General features: G+C 43.2%; 1 protein-coding gene across 1 annotated transcript; it reads right to left on the minus strand.

The window, feature by feature from the left end:
• Window positions 1-1,750: 1,750 nt before the first annotated feature.
• Window positions 1,751-8,074, minus strand: LOC309557466 (DNA polymerase delta subunit 4-like). The gene is made up of 4 exons (XM_082260188.1): window positions 7,866-8,074; window positions 5,097-5,176; window positions 3,324-3,435; window positions 1,751-2,156 (listed from the first exon to the last, which is right to left on the minus strand). The coding sequence occupies exons 1-4, from the start codon at window positions 8,042-8,044 to the stop codon at window positions 2,132-2,134; spliced, it is 396 nt and encodes a 131-aa protein (XP_082116314.1). The 5' UTR covers window positions 8,045-8,074; the 3' UTR covers window positions 1,751-2,131.
• Between the last annotated feature and the right edge of the window lie 2,409 nt (window positions 8,075-10,483).

Below are 10,483 nucleotides of genomic sequence, written 5' to 3' on the forward strand. Positions count from 1 at the left end.
GCCCAGCTGAATGGGAGCCGCAGTCAGGAGCAGGGGGCGGGGCGTGTGCCCCTACTCGCGGCCCGACAGGACACCGGCTGGGAGTGAGCCGGGAGCCGCAGTAAGGAGGGAGCGTGGCGCACACACAGCACGTCACTGGTTGCTGGGACACCCGCGGTCCCAGCAAACCAATGACTGATAACAGGAGGCGGCCTCGCGGTCCGGGCGGAAGCATCGTGCGGGCCGTCAATGGAGTGCGGGCCGCCATTTAGTGACGACTGGTCTATGCTATCTAGTAAGAAGCGTATGCTAAATATTGGTGCTTGATGGTGGATTTCATCAATCAACGTTACTAATGCACTTTTTTGCACTTTATGGGCACTTTTGTTTAATAGTGAAAATGACTTTTTTCATTGAAAGGACTTTTTTTATGTTCACCTAACACTGGATTTTGCATCTATTTCATTATGTCACTTTCAAATGATTGATTTTTTTTCAATGATATATTTAGCTCATAATTTATACACTGCATGTTAAGTTGTTTTCATGCCACATTATTTACCATATGATTATTCATGATTGCACTATTAAGATTTAGCTCCTCTTTTTTTTTTATTAATCACAGAAAATGCACCTTTTAAAAATGACGTCTTTTCACCCAAAAAAGGAGCAAGAGCTCCCTATGGGCTGCCCTATGTGCGACACACAGAATCGCGTGAAAATCGCCCACACAAAATTACGAGTGGGAACCGCTACATGAAGTGTGAATGAGGCTGACAGAAACTCTGACATTTTCATCATTTAAGGCAAAGTAACAGGTTCATACACTGTCACTCGCTGATACTCTTATCTTCTCTGCGCGCCATTCCTCTCCCACAGCCATTTGGAAATAACCAATGCTTCTGGATATAATTCTGGCCATAAATAGCTTGAATTTTAGCTTTCTGAGGTCCTGCTGAACTGACCAAAATCCAAGCTGTGGGTGACCCTGCAAGCACCAAAAATTTACTGAGCCAGGTGGAAAATGATCACCTGAACAGCGACTGTATCCTATAAGATGCAATAAATGTTTGGCAATGCCATTGTATTGGGGCAGCCATGAGTGCTCAAATATAATAGTGAAGCAGTGGAGACTCCTACATCCATGCTGTTAGTGTGATTTTTAGCCCTGTATGGCTACCTTAAGGGGGCAGGTGACCACCTCCCAGCATGGAGTGCACAGGCTTGAGCAGCCAATCACCAGACCTGGATACTATGTCATGGGGAAAAGTAGGAAGTCATTAACCTTTTTATAAACTGAAACCATTCGTCACAACCCACATTTTGGGTTTGGAAGATGGTGATTCTTTGAGGGAATGGAAGACCATTCGATAAAAGCCTATGCAGGGTTAGGTCTCTCCATTCCATTGGAGTGTCGGGAAGCATGGCAATGGTAAGCATATGTCTACTTAAGGCTTACACCTTTATTACTAAGAAGAATTTCCTAAAAAGTGCAATAGAGTGTGCCTGCCACACATAATTCTCCCTCTGCCTAGCCGCTTAGCACTGTCATAATAACATACAAACATGATGGGATGGAGCTTAAAGAGACCTTGTCTGTAGTCTTTAAAAAATTATATTCTTTTACAGGGCGCTTGTGGCCTAATTTTCCGAGACTAGCAATAAGATCTCTTAACCAACTCAATCAAGCAGACTTTAAAACTTAACTCTTCAAACATTATTGAAGAACTAACGGAACTGGAAGATCTCTTATTAGGGTCATTCAACATACCGATATAAAAGGCCATAGAGTTGCGGCAAGCGTAGTGCCCCCTAGAAGCCAGACTTCAGCCAAATGTGGCCTAACTGAGCGTGTGGCTTCATTTTGGAAGATTGGCAATAAGAGATTGAGTCCTTATTGGCTGTTGTGGGCGTTTGTAATTAGCATTGCTCTTGACTTACTGAATAACCCTGCAACATCTTTAACAGCTTTACTACAAAGTAACCAACAACATGTTTCAAACATATCCATTATATGTGGATTGGACTTTGATCTCCTTAAACAGAGAATAATATTAAACAAGGCACTTTATCCTGTAAAGACCAGTCTCTGAGCCATCTCGTCCATCTCAGCTCCCATCCAGTCTTGTTCATTACTTCTACTCTGCTCTCCTTAGATGGCATATGTACTCCAAAGGCTGAAACAGATAATAAGACATCAACTGTCAACCAAAAAGTGTATTGAGAATACTTTTTTAAATGTAGTGTTGGGCACAAACATCCAGTACAAATATGGAGCTTTTCCACTGCATGGAACCGAACGGTTCGGCTCGCTTTTGCGCTTTTCCACTGCATGGTACCGCATGGTACGGTGTTGGAACGGTTCGGTACAGTACGGCGGCGCTTTTCCACTATATGGAATCGAACAGTACGGCTCGCTTAAACAGTACCACCTCAGTTGTGGTTCCAAGAGGGCCATACCGGTACCATATCCCACAATCCTTTGCATGCAGCCTTGACTGTTTGTCACTACTAGCCACCGATTTGTCAGAGAATCGTTGTTATACCACCCACTTTACTTTAGTGGAAAAGTAAACCGTACCAAACCGTACCGAACCGTTCCAACACCGTACCATGCGGTACCATGCAGTGGAAAACCAAACAGAGCCAAGCAGGGCCGAGTGGAGCCGAGCCGGTACTTGCAGTGGAAAAGTGCCAACTAAGCTTGGATAATGCAGGTCTGCACCTGCCCTCTTACCCTGTTATTCCTCAGCAGGGCTGCTGATAAGGCAGTTCAACTGGTCCTGTTGTACTGGACCCAGGCCTCATCAGCTAAACATGGGGGCCCCAAGGCAACTTTATTGTTAATTTCTGCCTAAATGAATAAATGGATTTTACTAGACCACACCCTGCTCCTACTTGCTTACTAGGGCCTAAACTAGAGGGGCCCAGGAGGTGGGACTTGTTTTCACTGTCGGGGTGTAGGGGGGTAAAGTCCGTGCCACAGTTACTCTGCACCCTGGGGGGGGGGGTATTGGAGGGGGGCCCATCAGAAAGTCTGTATGGGGCCCCATGATTTCAACCCTCGACCCTTTCCCTCAGGAACTATAAGGATATCTAAAGTATATTGGACATACTGGGGGAGATTTTCTAAAACTGTTGCACTCAGAATCTGGTGCAGCTGTGCTCGGTAGCCAATCAGCTGCTAACTACAGCTTGTTTAATAAAGCTTTTGACAATAAAAACTGGGAGCTGATTTGTTTCTATGCAGAGTTGCACCAGATTTTGTACTCCACGATTCTAGTAAACCAACCCCCCCTGTATATAAGCTATTATTAAGTCATATTCATCTGCCAAACACTTACTTGTGCTGATACTGAGGATCTGCACTGTGTGTCAAGAGGATCTGTTTTATGTCCTGTGGTGGTATTAGGCCCAGATCCTGTGCTCTCTGCCAGCGCTCCATCCTTGAGATACCTGAAGGTGATTACATTTTATTAAATAACAGGAAAATAATAATAATAACAACAATAAAAAAAAAATTCAAAATCCAACTTTGCAGTGCCCCCCTGCATTTGAAAATATTTAGGGCCCTTTTACACGGGTTTTCTGATCAGGTCCATCTGTCAGCTTTTCAGGCGGATCTGATCGGATGCTCCAAGCACCCCTTTGGAGCAGCGGATGTCAGAAGTGACATGTCCGCTGACACCCGCTGCTATCCGATCCGATCATGTCCGTGAAATCCAGATGAATGGAAACCCTATTTTCCATCTGTCTGGAGGGTCGGATAGGATTGGATGAAAACAGACAGGCGGTCCGTTTTCATCCGATCTCCCATAGAGGAGAGCGGGATTCTGACAGCTCCGTCTCAGCACAGTGAGCGGAGATGGATCTGTCATCCGCCTGCTCAGTGGGGATCGACGGATCAATCCCGGCTGAGCAAAACTGAGTCCGCCAGGTGGAAAGCCTGTGTGAAAGGATTCTTACAAGAACTTTTATTGAGAAATTCCAACATTTACTACAAAGAACGTAGCATACAAGGAACTATTATTAGCTGGATACAGGGAAAGGCAGGAAAAGGATCATATACAGCACAACCCAATAATGACACATCAAAAAAGAAAAAAAATGGTTTACAGGGGGACATTAGTACAGTAAATCCCAGAGGAATAGTAAATGCCACAGGTGCAACGATAACTAAAAAGGTGACAGCACTAAGGAACCAACTGAAAATAGAGGGGAGTCTCACAGTGCATCCACAATTTCTTAAACAGGACATGAATGCTTAAACAACCCATAATGGGAAGGGGAAGGGAAAGGTGGACAGGGACTAAAACCACTGACTTGGGTGCTAGCACATGCCTGGAAATGGTTAGAGCCACTCAGGGCTGTAGGCACTGCAAGGGTTAAATGTTCATTTAGTCTAAGAGAAAGGATTCATTTTCTATCATTTGCATATAATTGGGTATTCTTTGAAAAAGGAAACTTTAACTTTGTTAAAATTCACTTCATTCACTAAGATATGTGAAAACGCAGTTTACAAAGTGAAATTTCCCTTTAAAGTGAACATGCTCTTTACCTTTAGCAGGTCAACCCAAATTAGCGCGTGGGGAGCACTGTAAGGGCTAAATGCTTGTTTAGGTTTAGGGGATGGGAAAGACAGTTTTACTTACCCAATCCTTCACTCTTGCAGCAGCCAGTGCTCCCCTACGCTCCAGTGGTGGACTGTTCCCCATTATCCTCACACCCAATACAAGGCTATGGACCTTGCATTGGATCTGAAAAATATTAAAAGAACTTTAGGCTGCTAGGGCTGTGGGAACTGGACCCTGTAGGAGCAGAGGATCGGGTAAATACAATCGTCTTTTTTGTTCTCAAAAACCTAAAAGAGCATTTAACCCTTGCAGTGTAGGGACAGCTCCACTGCAAGAGAGGATTTTTACTTTCTCTGGGATTCAGCTTTAAGCAAAATTCATTAAAACTGTTAAGATTTATGCCCAATTTTGTATTGTCTGCTTTTTAAGGACTTTTCTCTATTCTTAAAGGCTACGCTCCATCCTTTTCTGTATGACCTAGATGGATTAACCAAAAACGCCTATGGGGCCCAGTTACTGTAAAGAAATATCCTGATGTCTCACCTGTACAAGGTCCAAAATTCCAATCCAGGTCAAACCTGACAAGCTTCTCCAGTGGGGTTAGTTTTGGGAGTGGAGCATCTATAGGACCAAAAAAATATATAATCATCAATATGTCTGCAAATAGAAAAGCTGGCTAATATCACTGACTTATATCATGGCTGCACCTCTATGTTCTGTTTAGAAGATACATGTTGCAGAGCGGATCATTCATCTGAGACCTTATGTTTACGGATCCCCTGGCGGCTGGATCTAAGTCCATGTGGTATTACTGCTATCAAAGAATACACATGAACATATCACATCAGAATACACATACACAAATGCTAATATAGCTTAAAACTCTCATCATCTCACCATCTTTTTGGACTTTAGTATGCAGCTATACTTGACGTATTTATGTATGTTTGAATAATGCTTCACTATCATGCTGATCCGGCATCAATGGCTTCCCAAACAGTCACCAGGAACAAGTTGACAGATATGGAGTTCTGACTTTACTTGCTGTATGTATGTTTTGAATCTGTGGGGTCTCATTCACACCGGCGTACCGATCGTACACCGGAGCGAAGGGTTGTCTACACCCACTCAGGATGCATAGGTGTTCAATGCAAGCAACCTGTTCAAAACAATTTAAAGCAGGTGTAAACCCTGATTGGTCATTTTTACCTACAAGTAACCCTATAGTAAGACTTACCTGTAGGTAAAATTAATATCTCCTAAACATGTACCGTTTAGGAGATATTCACCCTGCATGCAGCCAGTGACATCACTGGCGCATGCGCTCTGAAGGTCCAGCATACCTTGGCGCAGGAGTGACGTCATCCCAGCTCCGGCCAATCACATAGCCGGAGCGTGCGAACCCCTAAAAAAGACAGGGGGAACATGTCAGCCCTCTCAGCTGTGACAGTGCAGCACTGGAGGGCTGCGTTCCAAGGTGAGTATTTCATAATGTGCTAGCATGCGATGCATCCTAGCATATTATGCCATTGCCTTGCAGGTTTTTTTTTTTTTTTTTTAACAACATCCACAGTTTACAACTATTTTAATTAGTGATGGATATGCTTTGATAAGTGCCACATCCCTAAAGTACGAATGCACAAATTTGTAAACCTCCAGTGCACTTCTTGCTTTAAGGTTTAAAATGTTTAAACATCAGCATCCCCCCCCCACCCCCACCTTTTGTTACTTACCTCAGCCCTCATTCGATCCAGTGCCGTCTAGTCAGCAGCTATTTTCTCCCCGCACTTCTGGGTCTTGCTGGCTTTGCTGGGGCATCGGGAACCATTGGCTCCCAGTGCTGTCACTCAAAGCCAGTGACGAGAGAGTGGGGGGCCCCCTGTCTGGGTCAAATGGTGAAGTAGCAGGGCTCCGGAGCGAGCACACACGAGTGCCACCATGGGAAGCAGCTCTCCAAGGGGGCACTGGACAGAAGGGAGATGCCAGAAGCGCCCATGGAGGACCCAAGAAGGGGAGGTTCAGGGCCGCTCTTTGCAATTCCAATGCACATAGTAGGTAAGTATAGACATTTTTTGTTATTTTTCTTAAAAAAATATTTACTTTTACAAGCGCTTTAACGCTCAGTTCACACTGCCGCCACTTGGGATCAGACCTCTGAGACCCTAAGTCACATGACATGTAAAATCCCATGTTAGTCAATGAGATCTGTCCTAATTAGCACTACTGAACAGTCTTTCCGACTTTAGGAAAGGTTCTTGTACTACTTCAAGCCGACTTCTATTCAACTTCTGCTCATAGATTGGCTAGCAAGCTCGCCTGACTCAAACCCCATAGAGAATCTGTGGGGTATTGTCAAGAGGAAGATGAGAGACACCAGACCCAACAATGTAGATGAGCTGAAAGCCACTATCAAAGAAACCTGGGCTTCCATAACACTTCAGCAGTGCCACAGGCTGATGGCCTCCATGCCACACCGCACTGATGCAGTAATTAATTTAAAAGGAGCCCCAACCAAGTATTGAGTGCATACTATACTGTACATGGACATACTTTTCAGTAACCCAAAGTTTCTTTATTAAAAATCCTTTTTTTTTTTTAATTGGTCTTTTGTATTATTCAAATTTTCTGAGATACTGAATTTTAGGTCTCCACTAGCTGTAAGATATAATCATCAAAATTAAAAGAAAGAAATGCTTGAAATATATCACAAAATATATGAGTTTCACTTTTTGAATTGAACTACTGAAATAAATGAGCTTTTTGATGATATTCTAATTTTATGAGATGCACCTATATATACAGTGAATGCCCCAGAGAATTCCCTACCCGCAGATGATTGGCCTGTGCAGATGGCAGCTTCCTTGTGGTCTCACACACACACATGGATTCGGATCCCTGTCCAAGAACACCCAAGTCAATCACTACAAGAAGAATCCATATGCAAAAAATGATTTAACCCTCTGATTTTCTTTCTCTTTAGTATTTAAAAATAAATGCATTATTAGCATTTGGATGATACATTTAGTGCAAGGCAACACTTTATAGCAAAATAATTTAGATACGTCTGTAGACTAGGACAATTGAAGAAGGACAGAGGTAATCACTTCCATAAGACGGACACTTAGTAATAATAATGTGGACCTTTCCCTACAATGGGCAAAGTACACCAAAAAATCATACACTGGTGACCGGTGGAGATCAGCACTGAATATAGCAAATCAGGGGACTGAATAGAAAATGAGATAAAATAAGAGCTCCAGACAAATGACACTGACAGCAGCCCCTCTCTATGATCCCAGTGATCAACACTCACCTCCTGAGTCCTTCTTCTCATTCTGCACAGTCTTCCTCTTGGCTTTGCCACCCCCAGGCTGTGTCTGATCTGCCTCCCCCTTTACCAGGGTTTTTCCTCTTCTTTCAGCTCTCTTCCTGCTCTCTTCAGCATGTTTTACTACTGGCAGGCAATCTGTCAGCTTTCTCTTTCTGTCCATGATCCTTCCTTTGCCTGGACTTGTTTGTTGTGTTCTTCCTCTCTCTTCCTTGTTGCTGGTTCAGTCCCCCACCCCTACAGCTGTTATGTCACCCTTGTCATCAGAGCATGGTTTTCTTGTAAGCAATCAGCGCCATCTAGTGGAGAATTAGGGTTAGCGCAGGACTATAGCCTGCATAATGTCCAAACAAAAAAATAAAACAAATACTAGCTGCTCATGCTCATACCACCTAAAAAACATTATATGAGTGAATCAGTGTCATACATAAATAATCATACATAAATAAATGAAAAAAATCTAGAAACATGCACCAAAATAAATAAATAAATATGTGCACCAACACAAATAAATGTGCACCAAATCAAATAAATTCTTTAGTGCCAACAAAAAGTCCACATTCAATAAAATATAATCAGTGATCGTTGGTGATATAATCCCGTGCTGAGCATTGGGACAACGCAAAATCCACCGCCGCTGTGAATCCACACCCTTCAGCAAGGTAACTCACCCCATAATAATGTCCCCCATGTTCATGGTTAGGGCTCAATGCGCAGTATAAATCAGCGTAGAAGAATGAAGGAATCCTCCCCAGGATACTCCTACGGATCACCTCTTGCTCCCTCAGATGTATATGTGCATTACATGTGGTTGCAGGTCAGTTGCGGCACAGCCCCATTCACTGGGGGGAGAGGAAAAATGCAGTTCATCTGCCTGTTTTGTATCGGTCCCCAACCGAAAGTGTAAACAATCGTACCAGCCATGTCTAAGCTTCTTGGGTACTGTCTGAGAATTCTAAAGCTGAATTCTGGAGTATTGTCTAAATTAGGGATAAGCTGCTGGCTTGGTTTGAACCTAGGAGCAGACCAAATTTTTTTTGTTCTGAGGTGCAAATGGCAAGGTTCTAGCAGCGGTGGGAAATGAAATATTTACTGCTACCACTGCCTAATGTGACAGCTTCCACTCCACTTCCGCTGGATACGTCTCAACAGCCATGCATTATCTTCACCCAGTCTATTCAACTATCAGAAAGGGCATCCTGACTGACAGTGGGATGTCAACAAAGGGTCAGGGACTGTGTGAAGAGAAATTGGCATTGGTCCCCCCCCCCCCCTTTGGGTCTGGTATGGGTTTTAAGAGAGAACTCTAATGCAAAAAGTAAACAGAACACTGATGTCACAAAGATTCCTGTAACGTCACTGACCGACAATGATCATGTCCATATTTAGTCAATGATATCTTGTGGGAGCCCCACCTATTTGTTTACTTAAAGCTGCCCTGAGAGATGTTATTCCACATGAGTTTGTGATGGGAGCTATAGTGTTGGTGATAGGTGGAATTTTTTTATTTCTGCGGATGTAGTTTATCATGATTGATGTAGATCTACATTATTTAATGACATGATTGACGATAGATTTACATTATGAGAATTTTTTCTGTTTGGTTGGTTTTTTTAAAGACTTGTCAAAAAGTTTCAGTGTGTTTATTTACTTTGAACCCCTTAATTATTCACATGGGGCAGGCTGGTTGTCCCATTGTTAAAGGGTGCTTCCAATTCCATAAACCCCCCTCTTGCAGACCCTCACAACCACCAGGTCAGGGTTGTGGGGAAGATGCACTTGTTCTCAATAACATGGGGACAAGGTGCTTTCCTATGGGGTACTGGTGGCTTTGCCAGGTATGAGGGAATGTGGAATGTGCCCTGGTATGGTTCAAGAGGGGAGGGGAGTGCATTCCCAACCCCCTATTCCTGGCCAACCAGGCTGCATGCTCAGATAAGGATCTGGTATGAAATTCAATTCAAAATGGTCTGGTTATAAATTTTGGGGTATTCTAGCTGTTGTTTTTTTTTTTTTTTTTGCATGGGGTTCCGCTTCACATCCATACCACACCCTCATCTAGGATAAGGCTCTGATATAGATGAAGAGAATCTCTAGCCACTTTGTACACAAACAGAAGTAAGTGACAGGGAGATGTAATTTGCCAACAATTTAACCACTTGACCCAGGGCTGCTGTTAGAAATCATGGGGCCCCGTACAGCCTAGCTGACAAGAGCAGTGAACAAATCCTAAAATGCGGATCCAGCTGAATTAACAAACCACTCTTTCAGGCAATCAGAATACCCGTGAGAATGAGTACTTAATTATGTTTTTTATTTTGTATACTTTTATTATTTTTTTTTTTTTTACATTTAATTAACAGCTCTTTGGTGGTTGGTGAGATATCAGAGGTCTAAACAGACACCTGCCATTTCACTTTTGGGACAGAGAAAAAGATTGAGGACATAGATTCTTCAATCCTTTCTCTGTAGCCTCAACTGCAGAGTGAATGATCAGGAGGCAATTTGTACAGAGTTCATTCACAAACTGAAGCATTTCAGACACAGAGATAGCCACAGGGGTATTGGTTCCAGTGATTGCTCCCACTTCTGCTGCTCTGGG

This window comes from Pelophylax lessonae (assembly GCF_965119305.1).
Source record: "Pelophylax lessonae genome assembly, chromosome: 6".
In the NCBI taxonomy this organism is placed as follows: domain Eukaryota; kingdom Metazoa; phylum Chordata; class Amphibia; order Anura; family Ranidae; genus Pelophylax; species Pelophylax lessonae.